Source organism: Nyctereutes procyonoides, unplaced genomic scaffold, assembly GCF_905146905.1.
Source record: "Nyctereutes procyonoides isolate TBG_1078 unplaced genomic scaffold, NYPRO_anot_genome, whole genome shotgun sequence".
NCBI classification, from domain to species: domain Eukaryota; kingdom Metazoa; phylum Chordata; class Mammalia; order Carnivora; family Canidae; genus Nyctereutes; species Nyctereutes procyonoides.
In genome coordinates, this window is record NW_026575117.1 from 21,424,392 (window position 1) to 21,452,330 (window position 27,939).

The 27,939-nt window shown below is 40.8% G+C and overlaps 1 protein-coding gene across 9 annotated transcripts in view; it reads right to left on the reverse strand.

Moving 5' to 3' along the window:
• Nucleotides 1-27,939, reverse strand: part of SRGAP2 (SLIT-ROBO Rho GTPase activating protein 2) — a 232,289-nt gene that overhangs the window by 93,886 nt on the left and 110,464 nt on the right. For all 9 annotated transcript variants that reach the window (XM_055334232.1, XM_055334229.1, XM_055334231.1 and 6 more), the window contains exon 4: nt 20,929-21,091. In XM_055334232.1, coding sequence (XP_055190207.1) covers nt 20,929-21,091 — 163 coding nt within the window. The remainder of the gene's footprint in view (nt 1-20,928; nt 21,092-27,939) is intronic.

A 27,939-nucleotide genomic window follows, 5' to 3' on the forward strand; every position in this document is an offset into this window, starting at 1 on the left:
CAACCACAGATCCATTTTGCCATGACCTCCTGCCTAGGACATCTAACCCATTCCCTCCATTATCTGCTTGCCAGTTTAATCAGCTCACATCACTGTGGACAGAAATGTAGTCAAAGAGCTATTGTTTCATGACCCATAAGGGGGTTTGGAGAAACCTAGCAAGCAGGACTGCAGACTACAAGAGGAGTGTATCCTTCATCGCTTTTGGAGCAAAAAGAATCTTGTGCTCTCTTCCTGCCTGGCTCAAGTAGGCAACTGGCCTGGGGTCAGGACAACCCTGAATGCTTAGGCTAATCCCAGGGTTCTTGTGTAATTTTACAAACCCAAGTAAGCTCCTAGTCAAAAAACTGAAAGCTTTCAGCTCCCTTGCAAAGCTGTCCTCAAAAAGTTCACCACCCCCTAGCAAAGAAGTATCTCTCCTCTGCAGCTTCTTAAGGTAAGAACTGGCTCTCTGCCCTGTTCCCCTCCCTCTTTTGGCTAACCTGCCAAAATTTTCTCTTTTCTGGAAAAGCCGATTAAAAAAAAAAATGTTTCCCTGATCCTGTCAAATCCTGAGACTACGGCCTACGGCTGTAGGTTTTGCATGAGGGCAGAGAACAGTTAATCAGTACTTGCTAAAATGAACTGAATCAGCAGGGAGCAGCACCATGATGCCTTACTTCATCCAGGTCAAAGCTGCACAAGGTGTGAGTCTGGGACCTGGCCTAACCGAGATACCGGATTACATCTCGAGGCCAGGAACATACAGCTGGAAGACTCTTTGTCTGCAATGGGAAGGCCTGGTTTCCTACCTAAGAGACATCTGATCCGGAGAGCCAGAGGCTAGCTTTCCTCTAGGGCTGGTGGGAGAATGAGGCAGAACTCAGCGTAGCCCCGAGCTATGTGGTGTCAGGCCAGAGGCAACAGTCTGACATCAGGTCCTTACATCTAACCTGGGGAGGAAACCCATCCTGTGTGTCAGAAATCATCTGCTCTGATTACAACACCCTTTTTCATCTTCCTGGCCCAGGAGAGGATATGCACTGATAACTTTAATAATGCCAGCAGGTACAATTAATTTCCTTTCCTGCTCTTCATATACTGTTATGTGAAGGGGACTGGAAGGACAAAATTAAACCCCACTGGGGCAGCAGCCTGAAGCCCTGAAACAGGCAGACTGCTCAGAACTCGGCATGGCCAACCTCGCCCTGTGTTTCATTCAGCACAGGGACCAATGCTAACCCTCATAGTGCTTGAGAGACCTCTGTGGCCTTGAGGGCAAGGCTAATTCTTTTGTGGTTGGGTAACAGTGACTACAGAATTAATTAATTTAAATTTAAAAGCCCAGGCAGGATTTGATTGGAGTCTAACGGACATAGTAATTAAGCAAGATTTAATCAAAGTGATACGGACATATTTTAAGCTGTTTCAAAGAGGAATATCTATTTTATTGGTCAATGTGTTCTGCATCTAATATATCCCTAATGCAAAGTTTTTTATGACTCTATGAAGGGTTTTCTGAACTAAAAACTTGCTAAAATCAACCGGAAAAGGATTTCTTGACTTATGCAACATTTCTCATCCAAAACAGTTCCATAGCCTTTGCCATCGTCATCCTCACACCATTTCTAGGAGAATAAGCCGGCAAAAAGGATGCTTTCTCATTCCATTTGCAAACGGGCCCACAGAGGTCTGGGAAGGCCAAATTCTTGAATAAGGCTCATGAGAAGGTAACACTAGAGTTGGAAGAGATCTTTTGTTTGAACTCCCTATTTCAGCCTCATACTGTTGTATTCCTTCTCCCCATTAGTGGAAAGGATAAGAAAAATGCCTAAAATTGGATGTCTGGGTGGCTCAGTGGTTGAGCATCTGCCTTCAGCTCAGCGTGTGATCCTGGGGTCCTGGGATCAAGTTCCACATCAGGGTCCCTGCATGAAGCCTGCTTCTCCCTCTGCCTATGTCTCTGCCTCTCTCTTTATCTCAAATAAATAAATAAATAAATAAATAAATAAATAAATAAAATCAGAAAGAAAGAAAGAAAGAAAGAAAGAAAGAAAGAAAGAAAGAAAGAAAGAAAGAAAGAAAGAAAAGAAAGAAAGAAAGATGCCTAAAAGCTGCCCTGAGGATACCACAGTTCCCTAAGGTTCATTCCAAAACCCAAGCCCAGTGGCATCTGCTCAGATCCCTTCCTTCCTCACTGCTTCCAAGTACCCACCACAGAGAGGCCTCTTCTCACATCGGTTCTATGAACCATGTTACTCATTTTCTCTGGCTTATTTAATTTGCTTATCTCTCCTCAGTTCTTTCACTAGGCCTCTTCACTTCCAGGGCTCAGCTATCAGTTTAATACATGGTCAATGTTCAGATCTCCTTTCCAACTGTAATCCTCACTACACGTTTGCTGTGCCATGTGTGACTCTGAGCTGAGGAAGACTGGGGTCATTTCCTGGAGACAGCACTGGCCGGAGGTTAGCAGACCTGGTCGCCTTGCCCCCAGCTCTGCTACTACTAGCCAGGGTGACCTAACGCAAGTCACTGCTCGCTGGCACTTCAATTCTTCACTCATCGCAGGGCAGGACTAGAATCAGTGGCTCTTTCACATACTTTCCCCAATAAATGAAAACTCCAACTTCTGATGGCTCAGATCAAAATGCCTGCAGTCATCTCTGACACTTCTTTTTTATCACAGGCACATTCAATTCAGCACAATCCTTCTGGCTCCATCTTCAGAACACATCCCAGAATCTGACCACTTGTCGCAACCTCCATGCCCACCACTCTGTTCCAATCCGCCATCATCTCCTGCCTGAGTTTACAGAAGCCTCCTGAATTGCTCTTCTATTCTGCACTCACCTTGTTCCTCCTTCAGTCTTAACACAGAAGCCAGAAGAATCCTACTGAAACAGGAATCAGATTATACCATTCCTTTTTGTTCCAAATCCTCACGTGCCTCTCTAGTGGCCTCCAAGGCCCTTCCTGACGCAGCCTGTCTCCATCCCCCAACCATGTCTACCGCTCTGCCTCCTCCTTCCTATGCACAAGGCCTGGCTGCTTCTCTGCACACTCCCATTGCAGGGCCTTAGACATGCTGTCTCCTCTGCCCGAAAGACCCTCCTCAGAGGCAAAAGCCCTAACTGCCTTTAAGAAGCAATTCAAATGCCGATTTATCAGTAAGGCCTTCCCTGACCACCCTCCATAAAATACCAATAGCCCCAGCACAGCCATATTCCTTCCCCTGCTTTATTATATCATTACCTAGCATCTTATACATTCAGAAGTTCATCTGTATATTGTGTTTTTCTCCTACTAGAGCATAGGCAGCCAGACACTTTTCCTATTGTTATCTGCTGTATTACAGTGCCTACCACAGTGTCTGGAACACAGGAGGCACACTGTAAATATTTGTTGAATGACTCAGTGAACTGTGATTCCTTTCTAGCATTTACCTCCTCCCACCTCATGTCAGGTCACTCATACTCCCATCTATAATTTCTTTGCTGTGTCTTTTTGTAAGTCCTGTCCTTTCAGTTCCCACTGCCTGATCTAAGAACTGGCTTCTATTATCCCCCTGAGTTACTGTAGTAGGCTCCCAGATAGTTTCTTCCATCCTAAAGCCACCAATGTCACTGCAGATCATGGCTTTCAGTATTTCATTGACCTACTTAAAATGAACAATGGCTTTCTTTGACCTGTGGCTGGGATGCCTAGAGTTGGCCTTCAAAGAGCTCAGGGTCTAATAAGCTCATCTCACCTACTTCTCTCGCTGCTGGCCAACAGGAAGCTTCTGCTGCTATATTACAGGGAACAACATCTCTAATAGGGGCAAAGAGGTAGGAGGGGAACTCAGCACCAGATAATATGGAAATATTCAAAAGATATTTCTGTAAGATAAGAAACAGATGAATAATTAAGACTCCTGGCAGCAGGTGATTAAAAGGACATCAGCCCAACTCCATCCCTTCTAAGAAGCTTGCCTGATCACCTCTCATGAATCTGTTCCTTTTCCAAGCTCCTACAGACAACTCGTTATCTGCACCACTCCTTAAATGGATGTCTTAAGTTATAACCTGCTTTGAGAGCCTCTGGCCGCCCAGCCAGCTGAAATACACACACACACACTCCAAGATCTTGAACCATGTTTTAAGTTTGCCTTGCAGTATGTTTAGAGCGGCAAGCTGAATATTGAGCAATTGCAGGCAATCAAATAGTAGTGATTAAATTGAGCTGAATGAACTGGTAGTGGTACTTGTGCTTTTGGATTTAAATAAAGCAATGTTCTTTTCTTTTAAGGTCCCTGAAAGAAGAGTCAGGTGGGCTATGTCATTTTCCTGCCTGAGACCTCAAAGGCTCAGAAAGGCCACTGACTCAGAGAAAGCGCAAAAAGAGAAGGCTTTTTTTCTACTCTCCACCCTCAAAATGAACATCAAAAGGAAAACAAGGTCATGGGAAGAGGCAAGGCAGGAAGAGATGCGATGCTTATGTGGGCAGAAGGCTTGGATTATCTTGGCTTTGGAGAAGAGATGATTAAAGCTACAGAATGGGTCTCCCAGTTCGCCCTCTTTCTTTCCTCTCTACCCTGTATGAGAGCACACCGAGGAAAAAGATTAGCTTAGAGAAGCAAAGACCACTCTAGCAGGGAGAAGGCACAGAGGCATACTCTCCTCTGAGAAGAACCGAGCTCCACAGAGCACTTTCTTTTCTTTTCCTTGACTTTAATCGAGGAATAACTGGCAAATAGGGGTGGACACATTGAAAGTGTACAACGTGATGATCTGATACACATAGTGGAATGGTTGCCAAGATCAAAATAAGTAACACATCCATCACCTCCCATCGTCAGCTCTTTGATTGTGTGTGCATGTGTGGTAAGAATGCTGAAGATCTACTCTCTGCATCTTTCAAGTGTGGTTTACTGTGTCATTAACTATATGCTGTGCATTAGATCCTCAGAATTTATTCTTACAGCTAAAACTCCATGCCCTTTGACCTATGTCACCCCATGACCCCTCTCCCAGCCCCTGGGAACCACCATTCTATTTTGTTTCTATGAAATTGGATTTTCAAAAAATTCTACACATAAGTAAATCTCTGTCTGGCTTATTTCACTTAGGATAATGCCTTTCAGATTTGTCCATGTTGTCACAAATGGCAGGATTTCCTCTTTTTTTTTTTTTTAATGACTGAATACTATTCCATTTTACACACACACACATACACACACACACATCACAGTTGCTTTACACATTCATCTGTCAAAAGACATTTAGGTTGTCTCCATATCTTGGCTATTGCAAATAACACTGCAGTGAACACGAGGGTGCAGATATCTTTTCAGATACTGATTTCAATTCCTTCAGATATATACACAAGAAAGGAAGTGCTGGATCATATAGTAGCTCAATTTATAATTTTCTGAGGAACTGCCATACTGTTTTCTGCAGTGATTGCATCAATTTACATTCACACCAACAGTGTATAAGGATTTCCTTCCATCCATGTCCTCACGAACACTTGTTATCTCTTGTCTTTTTGACAATGGCAAAGCCCTTTCTCCCCAGGCTTTACTGATTCCTCTGACATTCTGGGCAGGCAAAGTAAGGATATGAGCAATTTTCTGCAGTGTAAAGATGAGGAAACTGAAACCCAGCACAGCATAAGTACTCCATTGAGCCAGCCAGGGCCGAGGCTCAGACACAGCTCTGAGGTCTAGATTCCCAGCTGAGCTCAGAGACAATGAGGAAGATATAAGAGGAAGACAAAGGGAAAGAAGAAGAGGGGGAAACCCTCTCTCCTTTACTCATATCAGCAGTAGGGTATTTCCAAATGAGAGCACAGGCAACCTAGTCATTCTAAAAACAAGTAGTTTCCAAGAAGATACCAGTGAGATACTGGACTGCTCCTGGATGTACCAGAACTTGGTCCAGTAGAGTAAAAATCATACAGCCAAAGAATCATAAGTAATATATGAATAACCTATGGAATAGCCAGAGAATAGAATGCTGTATAGTCATCAAAAACAATGTTTTTAAAGAAGGCACAATGACACAGACAAAATACTCACTTAAAATGTTAAGTGAAAAAATTACACAAAACTTAATGTACAATCCTAATTTTCTAAAGAAAAATACACAGAGAAAAAAATATTAGAATAATTGATTCCCAGTAATCATTATTTTCTTTTTATTATTTTGTTCCCGCAATACTTTTTTTTTAAAAATTTTATTTATTTATTCATGAGAGACACAGAGAGAGAGGCGAGACATACACAGAGGAAGAAGTAGGCTCCCTGTGGGGAGCCTGATGCAGAATTCCATCTCAGGACCCCGGGATCATGACCTGAACTAAAGGCTCAACTACTGAGCCATTCAGGCGTCCCTATTTCCCTGCAATAACTTGAAAAATACATATTAATTACTTTTACAATTGAAAAAAAAACTAAGCTGGGCACTTGGGTGTGTGCAATCAGTTAAGCATTGGACTCTTGATTTCATCTTATAAGATCGAGTCCTGCATCTGGCTCTGCACTCAGCAGGAAGTCTGCTTGAGATTTTCTCTCCCTCTCCTTTCTCTAAAAAATAAAAAAAACAAAATCTTTTTTTATTTTTTTAAAAAGTTTTTTTTTTTTTTTTTTTTTTTTTATTGATATGTCACAGCGAGAGAAAGAGAGAGAGGCAGAGACACAGGCAGAGGGAGAAGCAGGCTCCATGCACCGGGAGCCCGACGTGGGACTCGATCCCGGGTCTCCAGGATCGTGCCCTGGGCCAAAGGCAGGCGCCAAACCGCTGCGCCACCCAGGGATCCCACAAAATCTTTTTTTAAAAGAAGAAAGAAAACTAAGCTACAGGGTTTCCTGTCTGCCTCAAAATCAAAGGATACATAAAATAAAAATTGTTATTTTTGTTGTTACTTCTTAGTCCTTTCCCTAGGCCTTAACCATAACTTCTCAGCTCAACAAGAGGATAATTCTGAGAGCTCTTGAGACAGTGAGGAAGGATGCGCCCAGGTACCTATCATCTCTTAAAGATAAGAATTGTGCAGACAATTAATATTAACCTGAGACTGGAAGTTTTATGTTGAGTCAATATTAGGAAAAACTGGATATAGACCCAAATGGTTTCTGAAGCACAGAGTAAAAGGTAGGTGTGTGTGTGTGTGTGTGTGTGTGTGTGTGTGTGTGACGGGGAGGACCCTCACAGCTAGGCTTAAAAGCAAAGAAAGGTAGGCTCAGGTAGAAAAACCAAGAGATCAGGAAAAAAATCCACTATCGTACTGAAAGAAGAAAATGGAATGGAAAAACTAAAGATGTTATCTCAAAAGAAAGAGAATTCATTTTCCTCCCCATTTTACACAAAAATCATGCTCAGACAAGCAGGGAGAAATTCAAAGGGAAACTCTTGACAGAGATACATAGGAAAATAAAAAAAAAGTCAGTCCTGCAAGAGGGGAGGCTGAAATCAAAGATGCTTCTATCTCTCTCCCCAGACAAGCTGGTCAAAAAGCAGAATCAGAATAGCATGACGGAATACGGCTGCAGAATGCACGAGCCCTTAATTCCTTACACAGCCCTGGCCCTTCAACTGACCAATAAAATCACTGCCACCTTGCTACCTGTGAGTCAGCACAGCATGGTGATGTGAAGAGATGATTCAGGGGCAGTAGGCTGCCTAGACATGGATCCCAATTCTGCTCCTAACCAGTTCCATCACCTTGAGTCAACTGCTTAACCCCTCTCCCCATGTGCTATGGAGAAGATGAAACCATCCTGAAGGGCTGTTGTGATGATTAAATACGTTAATACCTATAAAGTACTTAGCATAGTCCCTGGGCATGTGTAGCTCTCATTTAGTATTAGTTATAATTACTATTATTTTTATTATTGCTGTAACTCTTATAATAAAAACTTGGTACCTAGTCAGCTTCCACACCATTAGTGGGATTTCTCCTGGGAGTACTAAGTTTCTATAAACTGTTTATTTCTATAGTACCTGATGAGTTCTATTAATAATCCTTCCCTTTTCTCAGAGAGGCATCTTGCAGTCAAGTATAAGAGGTACAGAGATGGTAAAAAGTAACTTGTCTGGAATTATCATTGATGTTAAAGCCTTCAGATGAATGCCTGAATGAACACCCGAGGTTTGTATGATGGCATCACATATAATACTACACAATGGCCTTTTTATCATGTGAGAAAAAATCTAACTGCAAAATGGAGGGTTCAAACTGTTACCACCTTAATCTGAGGAGTCAACGTCAGCATCACATTGGCAGGCTAACCAGATATTATATATATTTCCTTATGTGATACGACATGAAGTAACCAACGCTGCCCATTATGCATACTAGTCAAAAATGTATAACTTGACTAGATTTGGCCAATGGAACCAACCTCCAATATATAGGAAATACAAAATACAGGAAGAAGTTAGCAACAACCCAAAGAAGCAACTGGACAAATCTAGAAGGTGGGACAAGCTGCAGGACAACTGGCCTGGTCTATTCAACAAATCAATGTCCTAGAAAAGGAATAGTGCTAAATTAAAGAAGACTTAACGGACATAAAAATTAGTGTGCATAGATACTAGCTTGGACAAACCAGTTTCAAGGGCATCTTTAAGATAATTAGGGAAATCTATGGCCTGGCCATTAGAAGAGACGAAAACTTAGATGAGATGAAATGGAAAAGTTAAGATCTTTTTTTACTTAAAGATGTATTTATTTATTTAAGAGAGTGAGAGAGCACGGGAGAAGTAGATTCCCCACTGAGCATGGAGCCTGACATGGGCTGGATCCCATGACCCATGAGATCACAACCTGAGCCAAAACCAAGAGTTGGACACTCAACTAACTGTGCCACCCAGGTGGCCCCATCTTTATTTTTTTTGTATTTTTTTTTTAAAGTAGGCTCCATACTCCTGGGGCTCAAACTCATGATCCTGAGATCAAGTCTCATGCTCTACAGATTGAACCAGCCAGGTGCTGCAGAAAAGTGAAGATCTTGACTAAAATAACAGACTACAAAATAGTTTGTAGACTACAACCTAGTTTTTCATTATCATACTTTTGCTTCTTGTATTTCCTACAGTGTATATGTACTATAACGTTTGAATAGATTATTCAAAAGAATAGAGAACAGAGAAGAAGAGAAAAGGAAAAAAGAGAAGGAAAGAAGGAGATGGAGGGGGAAGGGCAGAGGAGTGGAAGGGAAGAGGCAGAGGAGAGAGGGAGGAGAGAAGCAGGTTTTGAATTTACTATTCTTAAAGCTCAGATTGTCCCCCTCAACCATGTGATCTGGCAACAACTATTTGCTTAAGGTACCACGTATCAATCCTGAAACTGGATGGTAGTGGGACATAGTAGAAAGAGCTAGGGAGTTCAAATTCCATCCTCATCTCTTTGTGGTCCTTACAAAGGAGTATTTTATCAACGTCAGCTTTAATGTTTTCAGCTATACAATGGGAAGAAAAATGACCTTCCAATATAATGTTCATAGCAGCATTATCCACAATAGCCTCAAACTGGAACTACACAAAGGTTGTCAACTGAAGAATGGATAAAACAAAATCTCATGTCCCAGGAACCCCGTTAACCAAACTGGGAACACTGGTCATCCTAGCTGCTGCCCACTGTAGAGGAGACAGAGTTTGGAGTTCAAGGCCCACTTTCCATGAAAGCCCTAGAAAGGTCGTCTTAAATATACAGAATATGTTCCAGAACTACGGACAAAACCAAACTAGACTCACTTTAACAAAGCATAAAATGAATCCCTATAAATTCAAGGTGACCAGCCAGTAATTTAATTGGCTGCTAGAACAAAGCTTAACACTTTTCAGAGGAACATAAAAATAATCTAGAATCTCTATAATGTGTCAACTACAATGTCTGATATGTCATCAAAAATTGGTAAACATGAAAAAATAAAGAAATGAGATTCATGGTCAAGAGAAAACCCCATAAGCAGAAACGGAAACACAGATGATATAGGTGTTGAAAATAGCAGATAGCATTTAAAAAATGTTGCCACATATGTTTTGAAAATATCAAGAAAAGAGAAATTTCAGAAGTAACATGGACACTGAAAAAAAAAAGACCAAGTGGAAATCATAAAACTAAAAAAATACAACATCTAAAATAAAAAATTCATTGGATGGTGTTATTAGCAGACTATATACAACAAAAGAATTGATTAACTTTAGAAATTATCTAAACTGAAGCACACAGAAAATAAAAAAGGCATGCCTTAATGATCTGTGAGATTGTATCAAGGAGTCTAATAAATGTGCAGTTAGGGTCAAGGCAAGAAGAGAAATGGGATGGAAAAAAGTATTTGCCAGAAATTTTCCCAAATTGAAGGAAAAAAAACACTACCCATAAACCTGGAATATTTAGATATTGCACTTATCCAAGCCAAAGAAATTCAATGGCAATTACACTTAGAGTCATCATATTCAAAGCACTGAAGAAAAAAATATTGAGGCACCTAGCTGGCTTAGTCGGAAGAGCATACAATTCTTGATCTTGGAGTTGTGAGTTCGAGCCCCATGTTGGGTGTAGAGATTATAAATACATAAACTTAAAAAAAGAAAAAAGTGTCTGACTCTTGATTTTGGCACAGGTCTTGATCTCATGAGTTGTGGGATCAGGCCCTGCATCAGGCTCCACACTTAGCAGGGAGTCTGCTTGAGAATTCTTTCCCTCTGCCCTTTCCCATCCACGAGCACATGCCCCCTCTCTCATTCAAATAAATAAATAAATCTTTAAAAAAAAAAAGATTCGTGAGAGACACACACACACATAGAGGCAGAGACACAGGCAGAGGGAGAAGCAGGCTCCATGCAGGGAGCCCAATGTGGGACTTGACCCTAGGGCTCAGGGATCATGCTCTAAGCCAAAGGCAGATGCTCAACAGCCAGGTGTCCCATAATCTTTAAAAAAATATATTAATGCAACCTTCAAGATTAAGAGATACAAATTTCCAGTTATAAATAAGTTACAGGGATGAAAAATACAGCCTCAGGAAAATATAGTCAAAAGTACTGTAATAATTTTGTATGGTAACTACACTTATTATAGTGAGTGTTTCATAATGTATATGATTGTCAAATCACTATGTTGTACACCTGAAACTAATATAATATTGTATATCAACTACACTTCAATTAAAAATGAAAGCAGCCTCCAAAGCCCCCAAGACAACAATTAGCATCACACAGCTGACTTCTCATTAGAAACTATGGAAGCCAGGGGACCCCTGGGTGGCGCAGCGGTTTGGCGCCCAGGGCGCGATCCTGGAGACCCGGGATCGAGTCCCACGTCAGGCTCCCGGTGCATGGAGCCTGCTTCTCCCTCTGCCTATGTCTCTGCCTCTCTCTATCATAAATAAATAAATAAATAAATAAATAAATAAATAAATAAATAAATAAATAAATAAATAAATAAAAACAGTGGAAGCCAGGAAACAAAAGAATAACATATTTAAATTGCTGAAAGAATATTTTATGATTCCATTAATATAAGGTTTTTTTAAAGGCAGGCAAATGCTTTCATTGTGTTAGAAGTCAAGATAGTGACTACTTTTCAGGGGGAAATGAATGGAAGGGGACAAGAGGGGGGCTCCTGGGATCCTGGTAACATTCTTTTCTTTATCAGGATGCTAATTACATAGTTGCTTTCAGTTTGTAAAAATTCATTAGAGCTGTACACTTTACAATATGTGCATTTCTCTTAAGTATTTTAAACTTCCGTAAAAAGTCAAGGGGAAAGAAAAACCATCATGAAATATATGAAAGGATTAGAAAAAAATATATACATTTAGGGCGTACTACAGTGTATAACAGAGATAGCAGGCATTTTATGAAAGCTCGTTATTATTGGTCTTATTATCATTATCCCATGGAAAGTTTGGGGAGATCTACCTGGTCTTAAGAGCGGACTGAGAAGCCGGGGCAAACCGTCCCTATCAATTCCATTTTAAGTTCTTTTTAGCTTCCACAATGCTGTGTTTATAGTATTCACTAAAATACTTACACCCTGCACGCTTTTCCACTTTAGAGTAGTATTCAGACACAAGGTTGCATTTGGACACTTTTGTTTCTACCCGCTACACCTCTTTTTCTCACACTGCATATTTTGCAGTTGTTATTATGCAGATTCTCCTAACCATTCACTGGCTTATGAAGATGGAGTTACCAGGGGATCCCTGGGTGGCGCAGCGGTTCAGCGCCTGCCTTTGGCCCAGGGCGCGATCCTGGAGACCCGGGATCGAATCCCACGTCGGGCTCCCGGTGCATGGAGCCTGCTTCTCCCTCTGCCTGTGTCTCTGCCTCTCTCTCTCTCTCTCTCTGTGTGTGACTATCACAAATAAATAAAAAAATTTAAAAAAATGAATATGGAGTTACCATTATACCTTTTGAATGTTCCACATACAACACCTTGGGCTCTTTCAGAAAAGGCAGATAGATAGCTGAGGACCAAGACACCAAAAAGGCAAAAACATATAAACTAACCTAAGCAAGAGTGCAGGCATCTGAGGCGCACACGCCCTCTGAGCTGAATCTTCCCAAGTCCAAAAAAGCCTAGACCACCCAGAGAGAAGCCCCAAGGGCAAAGACACAGATGCTGCTGACCTAAGAGTCATAGAAACCAACAGTGCTAGCTGCAAACTCCCCTCAGTGTTGGCTTTGGCAGCAAACCTGATGCCCCTTATCAGCAGATACCTTTGAAGTAGCTGGCAGCCTTCCATCCCCTACTCAAATACGCTCAGCTTCCCATCCTATTCTTTTCTACAAAGAGGATCTCTTCATCAGATAACAGAGAATAAAGCTCAATTAACCAGAACAGATTTTTGCTACCATCAAGACAAATTGGGCAACTGGAAGAGCTGTCTGTAAAGCTGACCACCACGTTGTTTGTGATCATGTTCTAACACGGAGGAAATCCAATCGATCGCAGATATCCTGAGTCCCTTTGCAAGGAGGTGTAGGGTAGAGTGGGGAAGAGAGGGTGGGGTAAATCAGTCAGCTACTCCTTCTCCCAAAGATGTCTCCAGGTTAAACTTTTTCTCAGGAGGGCAGGGCATAACCCTTAGAAGTCCATTCTTTCTACACTACTCATCAGGGACATTTGACTATACTGGCATTATGGATCACTGCTCCTCCTTTATTAATTATAACACCACCGCAGAACATGCCTCCTTACAATATCCAGTCTTTTTACATATGTGAAGCAGCTGGACTCAAAGACTCTAAAAAATCCTGTCCCCATCTACAGGGGATAAACAGGTAGGTAGGTAAGTAAGTAACATGCACTGTTTTTGGTTTTAAACCTCTTATCCTTTTACTGCTAGACACATTTCATTGGTGATAAATGAAATCTGACTGGTCATGACAAGTCTCTTGTAACTCACCAACCAATGGGAAAGGACATCTAAATACCCTAGAGAAAAGAACTAATGATATCCCATTATTACATTTCTTCTTCAGCACCCTTCCTCTATCTCCCACTTTCTGCAGTGTGACTTACTCATCTGAATCCAGATTTACCCTCTGTCATTCTCCAAGAATAAAGTAGGAAAATCACAATGAGTTGCCTGGATGCCTCGACATTGTTGCCTGGGCAAATGTGGCTCACATACAGATAGACAGGATTTTATGGCTTTTGCTATGTTATTGGGTTTCCCCAGGATGGAAAACAGAATACCTACAACACTGGTTCTCAACCCTGGCAATATGAAAGAATCAGCTAGGCCCTATCCCAGAGACTCTGATACAACTGCCCTGGGGTGAGGCATTGGCATGCTATTTAAAAACATTTTTTTTTAAAGATTTTATTCATTTATTCATGAGAGACACACACACACACACAGAGAGAGAGAGAGAGAGAGAGAGAGAGAGGCAGGGACACAGGCAGAGGGAGTAGCAGGCTCTATGCAAGGAGCCCGATGTGGGACTTGATCCTAGGACTCCAAGATCACACCCTGAGCTGAAGGCAGATGCACAACCACTGAGCCACCCAGGTGCCCCTAAATTATTATTATTTTTTTCCTCTAAATTATTTTTAAGTCAACTTTATTAAGGCATAATTTACATACAATAAGATGTACACATTTTAAGTACGGACAAATGCACACACTCATGTAACCACCATGAGTCAGTCAACCCTTCATCCCACTCTGGCCCCAAGGTGATCACAATTTGCTTTCTATCACTATAGATTAGACCTATCTTTTCTAAAATTTCACATAAATGGAATAATACAGAATGTATTCATTGTGTCTGGCTTTTTTTAATCAGTTATGTTTTTGGAGTTCATCTATATTATTGCATCTATCAGCATTTCATTTCTTTTTATTGTTGAGTTGTATTCATATATGGATATATCACAATATGTTTTTATATTCATCTGTTGGTGGATATTAGAGTTGTCTCCATTATTGACTATTATTAATACAATATGAGTCTCCTACATCAGTTATAACAAATTAATGCAAACTTGGTGACTTAAAGCAACATGCATTTATTCTCTTAAATTTTTTTTAATTTGGGGGCACCTGGGTGGCTCAGTCAGCTAAGTGTTTGACTCTTGGTTTCAGCCCAGGATATATATAAAAACACACACACACACACATATACACTACAATTTCTTTATCCATTCATCCAATGATGGACACTTATGTTGCTTCCATATCTTGGCTACTGAAAATAATGCTGTAATAAACATAGGGATGCATCTATCTTTTGGAATTAGTGTTTTGTTTTCTTTGGATAAACACTCAGAAGTGGAACTGCTGGATCATATGGTAGTTCTATTTTTAATTTCTATTTTCTTACAGTTCAGGAGGTCAGAAATCCAAACCCGATTTCACCAGGCCAAAACCAAGGTGTCAACAGGGCTGCATTCCCCTGAAGGCTTTCAGGCAGAATTCGTTTTCTTGCCCTTTCCAGCTTCTAGAGCTGTACTCCTTGGCTCATGGCTTCTTTCTCCATCCTCAAAGCCAGTGGCCTAGCGTCTTCTCTCTGTGACTCTGCTTTCCTCCACTTCCATCACATGGCCTTCTCTTTGGTCTGTAATTTCTCTCTACCTCCATCTAATAAGGACACTCAGGACTGCATTAGGGCCTACTTAGATAAGAAGCATAATATCTTCATTACAAGATCCTCAAATTCACCCTATGTGCAAAGTCTTCATGTAGATAACGTAAATTCACAGGTTGTAGGAATTAGGACATGGACATCTTTGGCGAGGACCATTACTCAGCCTATAACAAAAACTACTATGAATAATCAGGTACAAGTCTTTGTGTAGATATATATACTCTTAGATCTCTTGGGGTTAAATATCTACCTGCAGAATTGCTGGGTCATATGGTAAGTACATACTTAACTTTATAAGAAACTGCCAGACTATTTTCCAAAGTGGTTGTACCATTCTATATTCTCACCAGCAACATATGAGAATTCCATCCATCCTTACTAACATGTTGTCAGTCTTTTTAATTTTAACCATTCTAATGAGTATGTATCACACTTATTGTTTTAATTTGCATTTTCCTGATATTGAGCATCTTTTCATGTACTTATTGGCCATTTACATGTTGGCCACTATATTTATATAAAATCTTTTGCCTATTTTTAAAATTTTGGGTAGTTTGTCTTATTATTGAGTTACATGTATCACAAATATATTCTCACAATCTGTGACATCTCTTTCATTTTCTTAACAATGTCTTTCCAAGAGCAAAAGTCTAAGAATTGGTGACATCCAGTTTATCTTTTTTCTTTTATTATTTATGCTTTTTGTATCCTAAGAAATCTATCTCTTTAAAGTCACAAAGATTTTTTTTTCTTAAACTCTCCCAATGACTCTCACAGGGAAAGCTGAGAACTACTAAACAACTGGTCTACCAGGAATCTGCCTAACTTGCTCAATTTAACCTTTCTACCATGGAAACTTAGGGTACTACAGGCAAAACAAAAGTATAGTTAACTGGAATACTGTAAAAGGAAAAAAAAAAGGCGGGCACAATTGAGAGTATTGAGACTATACAAATTGACTGCTTCCAAGGCTAAGCATGAATAACTATGGGCTAGAAACAGTGAGCTGAAAAGCCAAGTCAGAGGTACATTCAGTGTGTTCCAGCAAAGTGAAAGGAAGAAGAGAGAGCAAGGCTGTCCTCTCCCCTGTGGGAAAAAGCACACCTAAGTTTACTTCGGTTTAAGATCAGAACGTGGGACAAATGATTTCTATTCTTGTTGAGATTCTTTAGAACATGTCTCTCACAGAGACGACATGGAGGTGGAAGTAAAATTTGGCAATGTTTGGCTCTGGGTTTTGAAGCCACCGCATTAAACAAATGAAGGTGGCAGCAATAATATTTGCCTAAACCTTGGTTCCAACAGGAGTTAGACAGACTGAGCTTTCATTAAGCGAAAGGAGATGTCAGGAGCACCAAATGGGCTCCGTTTCCCCTGGAGTCCTAGACAAAGCGGGTCTGTTTCTATGCTCTGGACAGGAGGCTACTTTCTCTAGATGTTATATTTAGCTAAAGGAATCTCCACCATGGCTTCATGCAAAATGCAAAGTATGTCCCAGCAGACATAACCACAAACCAGAGGGCCGGCAAGGAGCATCCCTTTAGGGTGTTCAGTAGTACAGAGGGGCCAATTGTGCAGGCACCCTGACATCCCCGAATTAGCTGAGTTAAAACTGTGAGCCAGATTTTTGGCCAGCTTTCACATTTAATAAGTCTTTGTTTCCCTCTTTACTAGAGATCCTGCCCCTGGGGAGAAAAAAACCTGCTGTCCTATTTCACTGTCAACTTCTAGCTGCTTACCCAGACACCAAGTAGGAAAAACAATCCAATGTTGATGTTTAACACCTCCAAACCTTTTGAAGGTTTGTGTGCAAGAGAAAAGGTTAGGTTAATTCTGTAACTAGGTGAAATATCTGGATTTGACAGAAAGGGGTAAGAAAATCCAGAATACCCTCTATTCTGCACACCATACCCAGAGTCCTAACAGAATATGTCAGAGGAAACCTAAAGTTCTAGAGTCAGATGAATGGATTTAAATACTAACCTCACCTCATTTTTTTTTTTTTAGATTTTACTTATTTATTCATGAGAGACACAGAGAAGGAGGCAGAGACACAGGCAGAGGGAGAAGCAGACTCCCTGCAGGGAGCCTAATGTGGGACTCAATCCCAGGATCCCAGGATCATGACCTGCGCTGAAGGCAGACGCTCAACCACTGAGCCACCCAGGTGCCCCCTCACCTCATTTTTGATTAATCTCCCTAAGCTTCAGTTTCCTCCTTCCTAATATAGCGATATTAATAGCAACTACTTTATGGAATTATTGTAAAGATTAAGCATATAGAGTGCTTAATACTGTACCTGGCACAAAAGAGTTCAACAAATGTTGGTTTTGTTATCATAACCTTTGCTAGTGAACCATTAAGTTTTATAGCTTTTTAAAAAAGAATCTAAAAAGGAGGAAAACCCATGACTTTTGCCAGTGAGAAACAGATCCAAATTCACATAAATCTCAGGTGAATTTTCACAGGTGTCCATGGCTGAACCACAAATGGTTTTCCAATGTCTTTCCTAAACAGTGTGTTTCCAGAGAAATGTGGATTTCCCTTTTGGTGCTGGAACTAAATTTACAGGTAAAACAAAAGGTATATCTATTTTATGCACTTGAATTCCTGTTTGGTGACTCTTGGTTGCTGGCCGTTATAGCTAAGGGAATCTGAAACAATGCTTCATTCCTCAAGAAATCTGATCTTTAATCGTGTAAGCTAGCCCACTCTCCATACCCACATCCACTTTTGTTTGTCCATATCTTGAGCATTCCAGTTTACTATCATAATTTAACAAAGATCACCCAATAACCAGAAGGAAGCCCCCAGTACAGGATACCCAATATTGGGTATCATAAAATTCATCATAGAATTATAGTATACTAGATTTTGAAGGCAGTATGAAGATCATATAGGCCAAGCACTTTTTTTAACTTTTCCTAAAGTTAAGGCACAGAAAGAATTAATTGTCCAAGGTTTCAGAGTTACTAGCTAGATTTTGAAGGCAGTATGAAGATCATATAGGCCAAGCCTTTTTATCTTTTAACTTTAGGGAACTGAGGTGTATACAGAAAGAAGTAAGTAATTGCCCAAGGTTTCAAGAGTTACTAGCAGAGTTGAGACCTAGAGGAAGGGTCACTTGGAAGAGACCTTTCTTCTGTGATAGACTGGAGCAAGCCCTGGGAAGACTCCCTTAACTGCCAGTGTGGCCCGGCTCACTCCTTATTTCTCTGGTCTGATTACTACATCTCAACCAATGGGATTCTAATCCTTCATCTGCAACACACTTAAAGCAAAAAAGAATAAAAAATTAAGTTATGGAAAAAGAATCCTTCTGTGCCGATTACTAGAAAGCAGAGAGGCTCTCACCCAGCCAAAACAGAATTAATTTACACTTGTGATCAGCCAAGCCAGCTTCTTCTACCTTAGAACCCTCTCTGCCTACAATGGACCCCAGGGGAGAGAGAAAAGATATTACTCACCCAGTGGGATAGTAAACATTGCCTATTCAACAATCCTATACATATCTCTAATTACAACTATATTTAACTGATGAAAAAGTTTTAAGATCAAGAAAAAGTCCTATGGGCTACAACCATATACAATATGAGTAAATCTCAAAAACATATGCTGAATGAGAGAAACCAGACACAGAAGAGTACACACTGTATGATTCTATTTATATAAAGTATGAAACCAAGTAAAAAGAATCTCCGATGTTAAAAGTCAAGACAATTGTTATCCTTGGGGATTGGGACCACCCTTCCCAACCCCCTGAGGACTGTGAGGAAGTGAGAGTGGGAATCCTAGGGTACTGAAATAATCTATTTCTTGATCTGGGAGCTAGTTACCATGTGTGTTCAGTTTGTAGAAGTGCATGTAGCTGTAAGTCTGTTATATGTGCACCTTTCTTCAATAAAATGTAATACATAAACAGTCCCATGAGTAATAAGAAATTCTTTCTTATGCCCCGACCAAAGAAATACACAATTTATGTAAGGAGGTCAACTCTGAGACCATGGCTAAGAATATCTTTCATGGGCAGATTTTCTTTCTGGAGGGCAGAGGCCCCATATTTTCTATATGAACCATGCAGTTAGGCTCTTGGTGAAATGTGAATGGCACCTGAAAAACCTGAAGCACTCAAGGCTTTGATGATGGGCTGCCTTCAGCATACACATCTCTGAGTTCTGGATGGGCCAGAATACTCCTTCAGCTTGGCTCTTCTCTAACATTCTAAAGCTGGGAGAAAAGAGAGCTGAGAGTTTCAGTGAAGTCTAGATAGCTGAACATCCCTCACAGAAGTTTTTTCTCAGATGAACAGAGAAAATGAAGGAGGAAACAGTCAGTCAGTCCCTGTCCTTCTAGAGTTAATCTAAGTGGCTGTCAAGGTCACAGAGAAGAGCTGAAGTGGCATCTGATTACTGTCAAGGTTCTACCTAAATAGCCTTCAATTTTTTTTTCTAATAAAAGCTATATATTTAAAGAGTATGACATTATGACTTGATGTGGATGTATACATAGTGAGATGATTACTACAGTCAAGCCAATTCACACACCTCACACGGTTACCTTTGTGTGTGTGCATGTGTGTGTGTGAAAAGAACCCCTGAAATCTACTCTCTAGCATATTTCCAGTATTCGGTACAGTATTAAATTAACTACAGGCATTCATTTTAGCTACATCCTCATGTCACCAAGGGTTGCAGAATAATTCAGATGAATGACAAGGAAGCTAGAGCAGATGCTGGAAACCATGAGGAAATGGTGAAAAGTACCTTCACCCCTAAATGAAGTATGGCTCCAACCGCAGTGCAGCCAGGCTGCTAAAAATAGCCAGTAAACTCCGGGAGAAGTTCTCTTTCTCTTCCTTCTTTTCATTGTCAGGTGCTTTTTACTCTTCATATCCTGTCTTTAAGACACAGGAAAAGCCTCTACACAGATGCATTAAGTAGATGGAATGTTCTAAATCAGTTCTTTTTTCATGCTGGTATAAACAAAAGAATTGGGTTCTAATTCCAGACCTACTGAGATCTGGAAAACTTCCTAATGTTAAGAATTGAAAAACTGGCTACTATTGACCACAGTCCTGTTTACCAAAGTTCTTTCTCTCCCAGCCTGGAATTTTAACACTGGATTTTGTCAAATGAAAACCAATGGATTTCCTATATAGGAAACCAACGAAATAGCCCTATATACCTACCCCCTTTATATCTATAACATTGTGGGAAGACTATTTGCCTTCTGAAAAGTCTGGGGATATCAGAGCTTGAATGTTAGACATGATACATTATATAAAATGGTTGGAGCTTTTGCCATCATTTGTAACCAGTGACTCCACTGAGAGAGTTTAGGTTGAGAGACCTCAGAAATAAGGTTCCTTAGTCTCCAAGAGATTATTTCCACCACTGACAGGTAAGGTCAATTTGGCATTAGTTTTGTAAGATTACCACTAAATTCATGAGTTCACCTCGGCCAAGATGAACGCTTGGAAAGAAAACTAAACCGAATCACAAACATACACGAACTAGAAGAGGGAAAGGTGAAACCACACTGAAGGTTCCCAAATCTCAACAGTCTCACAAATCACTCAAGGACATCAAGGAAACACCGTCATCACCAAAATATGTAGATTATGAATTATGTTGCCAGTGTTGGGATTGTATCTTGCAAACAGTTACTCACAGGGCTACTATTGATTCAATTCAGAAAGGAAGAAAAGAATGAGTATTCAGGGTTTTTTTTTTCTCCCACGAGATCACAGTAGGAAAATGAAAAGCCTTTTAACTGGGCCAATACTATAGTCTTTCTCTTATTTACAAGATGGTGTCATCGCTCCACCCAGGGATCTCCGTGCCTAAAAATAGCTATATACCTTTTTAAAGAGTCTTCCTGAGTCCTCGCTGACTTGGACAAATCGAGGAATGATATTATTCAGGTAGATGTCACTCAGGGTGGTATGGTCCCTGCTCTCCCGCTTCACCTGGTTTAAGAGGAGATTCCAGCAGTTGACTGGAGAGAGTACATTCTGATCCTTCCTGCAGAGAAACAGCAAGAAAAAAAAAAAAATCAGTGTATGTGAGTAGCCAGGGCCAACAGCTATGAATATAGTCCATGTCATAAAATCACAGTGATCAAAGCTGAGTCAGAAATAGACATCCTTCCTTGAAGCCTGCACCTCTAGTTTTCTCTTTATCTGAAACCTCAGTGGAGAAAATAAGAATAATGAGAAGAGGAGGGAGGAGAGAGGAAGAGGGAAAGAGGAGAAGCAGGATTATCTGTTGAATATCTACAATGTTCTAGGACTTTGGTAAATGTTTTACATGCATTATCCCATAAGTTTCATAATTTCCCCTTAAGAAAACATTACTGTTATCCCCATTTTGCTAATTAGAAAACTGAAACTCAGAGAAGTTGTCACTTGCTGACAGCCAAATCATAGAGACATTAAGGAAGAGTCAGGGACTAGTACCACAGCTCTACGTTGTCTGACTAGAACAGGTCTAGGCTATCCAACTCCGAAGCCCATAATCTTAGTCATTAAATCATTTGGTTTGTGTTTAGGGTTAGAGGCAAAACTTAGAAGTCTAAAGACAAGAATTGCAAGAGCACTATAGACCACACCTCCACACATTTATTCATATTAGGATTCAGTGAAGACAACAACCTTCAAGGCTTTTGCTGTGAAAAAAGTCCCTAAAAACTCTTAGTCCCAAGGACACATCTAAGGAGGTTCTGAGTTCATGGGTTGAGCCATCATGTCAAGTCCCATACAACCAAGAGCACAAACTATATCTGAACACATGTATTCCTAAAACCTCTACACCTGATTGGAGCAGTCAAGTGCCAAACCTAGGAGTTCTTTTCTAATGAAAACACTGTGATCCAAAAGAATATACTGATTATCTACTCAGTGTGTAGCACAGATTCAAGCAACAGAAAGTTCTGTATCCGCAAGCTGGATTTCTTTAAAAAGAGAAACCGAAAGTAGGAGTTGTTTGCTATATTATTTATCAAGGGCTTGCTGCGCACTTGGCATGTGGCTGGGGCCCTATACTCAACGTTGTTTAATTTGAACCCTATGACAGCCTGATGGAAGGATGTATCATTAACACATTCAGCAGATGTGGGATGGGAAGTTGACTCAGAAAAGTTAAATATCTTGTTCAAGGTCACATAGCTACACAAGTGGCAATGCTGGAATTAAAAACCAAGCCTTGTCGTTGTAGAGAATTGGGATTAATCATTGCAAAGAATCACAATCTGTTCACATTATTTCCCCTTCTTTCCTCCCTACAGTCAGACTCTTAAGGCAAAGAAAGTGAGTGGACAGTGGCTTGGTTCTTGTGTCAGCACTGCCTGCATTCAGAGCAGGAAGCTGTTGGGCAGCTGTGATTTGTGAGAGCTTGGAATTTAACTTTACAAGGGGCTTTTTCCAATCTGTAGTAAGGTAATTATCAGCAACCAATCGTACCACATCTCCTCTGGCTTCAGAACACACCAGACCATTTCATCAACTATCTAACCAGCACTGAGAAGTTACTTCAAACCAATGAGCATTGGAGTCCAAACTGAAACTGATCTATATCTGCCCCCACCCCACCTCTGCCCCCCAGCGTAACACCTCTGTAGTTAGAGCACCTAATACTTCATTTCTGACCCTTTCAGCAACATTATGTCCTTTATTGTTCCAGGAAAATCAAAAGATTTCTATGGAAATGAAAAATATATATATTAGCTGAAAGAGATACATGTGTAATTAATCCACTCCTTTCAAAATGTTTAGCATCTGAAAAACAAACCAAAAAAAGCAAATAGGAAACAATCTTAAACTCAAAGTTGAGCATAGGCCTTCATGGACCTTTGATGTTTTCACTGCAAGAAAACTTTCTAATACATTCCAAATCGGTTTCAGTTATAAAATCCTAAATAATTGAGTTTCCATTTTTGTTGGGTGGCAAAGTATCCATGTCCTTAGTAAGCATGGAATATATCAGGCACTTACACTTGCTTCTTTAAAAGAGCAGGCCTCACAAGATCTGAACTTGACAACTGCTCAATCTGCTTCTTAGGGGTGGACATGGGTTAGTAGTCTCTATTAGGTCTTTCCTTATTGTGCTTCATGCACATAAGAATGGCACTACAACTCAATTTCACCAATATACAAACGTTTGTATCTTAAATGAACAAAGTACAGTATTAGGGGCTTTTAGTTGTAAAAGTGCTAATATCTCTCCCTCTGCCTGTGTCTCTGCCTCTCTCTCTCTCTCTCTCTCTCTCTCTCTCTCTGTGTGTTTCAATATATAACTAAAAATCTTTTAAAAAGGGGGGCGGGCAGCCCCGGTGACGTAGCAGTTTAACCCTGCCTGCAGCCCAAGGTGTGATCTTGGAGACCCGGGATCGAGTTCCGCGTCGGACTCCCTGTGTGGAGCCTGCTTCTCCCTCTGCCTGTGTCTCTGCCTCTCTCTCTCTCTCTCTGTGTGTCTCAATACATAAGTAAAAATCTTAAAAAAAAAAAAAAGTGCTGATATCACAGGACACAGTGGGAAGAAAGACCTATAATATAGCAGAACATTAGAGGGATGAACAAAGGGCCAGTTACCCACAAATGTACACCGCAGATCACAAGTGATGGCAGGAGAGGCAAAACCAATCGAATACCATGGAAGAGGATACAGAGCATAAATCCCAAGGGGACCCTCAGAAGAAAGGATGAGTAAACGAAGATGAGTTAATACAAGGGATAGGCAGAAGTGGAACTCTTTTATTATTTTTTAAGATTTATTTATTTATTTATTTATTTATTTATTTATTTATTTACTTACTTACTTACTTACTTACTTACTTACTTATTTGAGAGAAAGAGAGAGAGCAGAAGGAGAGGGAGACAAGCAGACTACCTGCTGAGTGGGGAGCCCGACATGGGGCTCGATCCCAGGACCCCAAGATCCATGATCTGAGCCAAAATCAAGAGCCAGACACTTAGCTGACTGAGTCACCCTGGCACCCCAGAAGTGGGAATCTTTTAAAACAAAAAGCTTTATGCCTTAAAACTAATAAATTTGTAAATACATTAAGAACTATATATTTATAATTATACCAAGAAGTTCTGAGATGGCAATGTACTTTTAGCACATATTCTTCCATCCTTACAGCAGGTGCTGGGATGGCTATTATTGGTTTCAGTGAGCAGGAATTCTTAAAAGTATGTTCTGAGAAACTCCAGAATTATAGAGAAATAATTCAATTTCAAACAACTGTGACACATCCATTCAAACGAGCAACCCCCAGTTAAATGTGTCAGGGACCCAGATTCCCTGAGTTAGACACTATCACAATGTCTCCTGGGCTTCTAGGTGAGTTACATTGTGTGCAAACTTTTGAATAAAGAACCAATTAGTGTATCCAGACTTCTGAAAAATGTGATGTTGGTTAGATCGGATGTCCTGCACAGGTTTCATTTTTAATTCCAGACTGTGTGCCTCCTTAGGTAATGCTGTGCATGTGAGCACGTGATTTGACACACAGTGGCCAAGTTTAATTACATGCCACGGTAGACCATGGTTGGGTAGTGAGAATGCTCAATATCACCCCATCATTAACAACTGTTTTAACACTTACTACACTTTTTCGGGCTTACCCAATAATATTTATTAAGGGGAATGGGGTTTGCTGCTAGGTAATGTTAGTGATTCAACTTAAAAACAAAAATATCCTTTTTCAAGAGCCTTGGCCAATTTAAAACTATCTCAGGATTATAAATCATCTGTGTGAATCAGGATTTTCTTGATATTAGGCAACCCAAATCAGAGCCAGGAATAACCTGGGTGCTGAAACTGATATAAAATTGCAACTCTGATTCATAATCCCAATTTCAATATTTTGGGTCATGAACACAGCCTCACTGTTCTCACCAACTGACCCTCTAATGAGTTCTCTTCATAAACTTGCACTTCAAAGGTGGATTTACACCAGTAAGGCACTACTTTGGATCTGCTATATCTATGCAAGATTTTTATTTTAAAAAAGCCTTTCAAGATAGTATTAAACTCTGTTGTCCGCTTCTTCTATGGGTCCCTTACTCTTTTTTTACTATTACTGCCACTTTTCAGGCAATATTTTTAGTTCTTTGAGATTGTACGCTTTCTTGGACATAATCCTCCTTTCAACTGATGTGTTTTAATTAATTCATTTATTTATTTTGGGGTAGTGGTGGAGCAGGAAAGGCGAAGGGCATGTAGTAGGAGGGGAACACAAATATACCAGAGACAATTTTCCCAGCCAACACGAACAAAGATGAAACACACTTCGGGCTGGAAAATAAGCAAGTCAACGAGACGTGATTTCATAGGGAGCATATTAAGGTTCTGCTCGAGTGGTTTCCTGCTTCAGCAGCTTTGCAGCCTTATTTTATTTGGGGCTGCTAGAGCCAACGGAACTTCATTCGGTTAGGAGATTGAAATTTGTCTTTATATCTTTTCCATCTATCATTTGTTTGTACAGTTTCTTTACTTTCCCCGCCCCTGGAGTCAGGTTGTGTAATACTTGGGCATTTAAAGAAAAGGGTCTCCGTCCCTCAGGAATGTACTGAACAGCTGCAAACCTCCTCAAACACTAATCCCTAAAAAGCAGACAAAATATCCAGAAGTATTTTTCTTACTTAAATTTTTTTTTCAGGAGGCAGATCAAGAAAACATAATACTGCACTTGAGAGGGAATGATGCTGGAGTCAAGAAAAAAAAAAAAAGGAAGAAAGAAAGCAAGCAGGCCCAGAAAGTTACAAGCTGGCTATGCATCCACAAAAAGAGATCATCATTATAAATGCACTGCACTGAATGGATAAACCTGCACAGCTGAATCAGTGGCTTCAAATATATGAGGCCAGTTTTTCTCCTTCAACTACAGGCTACTCATAAATGCTCAACAAACTTAGTGGCAAATGCCAAAGGGATTTCTCTACGATATCTAGGGCAAAGAGAGAACTCTATAAAGGTCCAAATTGGCCTCCATGTTCCACTGCTCTTTTTTGCCCTCTCCACTCTGTTTCAGTTGTCTCCCCTATAAAATAGGCATGCGCCCTGTCGGTGTCCATCTAGCTCCCTAACCATCTGCAAAGCCCGGCTGTAACATCCCCAAGCCCTCCTGGCCGAAGGTGCTATTTAGTGAAGAACTGCTGGGCTCACAGCTCTGCAGATGGGACGCGTGACACAAGCTCAGCATCAGCGGCTGGCCTGAGCTTCTGTGCAGCTCTACCGAGGTATGTTTCCTTCCCACAGTCTCTGACTTGCCCACCTACGGGGCTGCTGTGCGGGTAAAACGAGATGCCAAGAGCAAAAGAATGACATCAACAGTAAAACACTGTACAAATGTGAAGAAATATTATTATTTTTATTTCCAAACAAACTGGGATCAGCTTTCGTCAATTTCCAACAGGCTCCTCACCCGGCCCTGGGCCAGGGCCAAGAGCGCAGTCTGCTGAAAATGCACAGCCCTTGGCCAAGAGTGGTAGGGATAAGACAGCAGCAAGAGGCAATTAACCAAGCAGCTGTACGTCTCTGGGAAGACGTGAGGGAGATACCAACGGGAGAGCAAGATTTAATCTTCCACTGTCCTTTCTTCCCCTACGGACCAGGGTGGAAGAATCAGTCCTGCATTCGGCACAGGGAACCATGTGCTGAAGGAGACAGGAAGGAAGCCAAAGAGAACTCAGATCACCAGAGCCCGAGATGCTTCAGCAACTTCTGCTGAGCCCCTCTTTCTCGGAATTCCTATCAAACCTGCCAGTCTGTCCACAGCATTGGCAAATATCAATATATCTAAGAGAAATGCCATTTCTCACATTCAAAAACAGGCACATATGTGATGATAGACAAAACCCAAAATGAGTTAAATATATCCAATAGATGTTAGTAAGCAGCCAACTATGAAGAGGATATAAAAAAGGGGGGGGGAAAGTACCTGCTTAATAAAAGGGATCATTTAGTGACAGTTGGACAGGGAACTAGTGACAAGCAGGGAGTTGGATTTTTAAGCCTAAATTCCCTCCTGGCACCTTGATTAAAATGAAATGAACTGAGGCAGCCAAAGAGATTATTTTATTCAGATGAATGTTATTAGCCTTTCTGGCTTATTTTCTCTATTATGCATTTTGCTGATGCTGACAGAAGCAGACGGGCTGGATGGAGAGGCAAAGCTGCAGCGGATTTATGGTTTGACAGTGCCATGCATAAAATCAGACCCTTTCTGACCCAGATAAGCCAGAGGATGGATGGGATTTGTTGGGGAAGGTGTTTAAAGAAGGAGGGGAAAAAAATCACCAAGGTGGGAAGTGACTTGAAAAAGATTCTTCCTGTAATGGTGGCTGCTGGTTGTGCAACCCAGGAGTGCAGTGGCAGCCCGGAGGCATCTTTCAAAGACAGCAGGCAGGGAAGGAGGGGGAAGGCACACTTCTCACAGCTCCGCTTCAGCTCTGCCAGCAGTGAGATCAGGCTAGGAGAGCTCAGAGACAGAAAAAGGGCCAAAGGCAAAAATGTATATTCTATGTATGGAGAAATGAGCTTCCACAATTTCAGGGACAAGTTAATCCCACAAATTGTTTTCAGTAGCCTAGACAGATGATTAGAAAGGATTAAGGCAGTGGTGTACCCACCTTACTCAAAATAGTCTAAGTTGTCCCCTATAATCAGGTTTGGGGGAAACGCTGTATGGAAATAGAATTCTTGTGGCTCTGGATTAGCTCCAGGGAGCCCAGCCACACCCTGGGGATCATGGCATGTCCCCCAGCTGAAAGCTTAAGAGTCTGCTTTGAAGTTGAGAACTGGACTAGCACCATGTCTGAGATCTTAATAATTATTTCCTGAATGATCATAGCACCAATGTGCCCCTG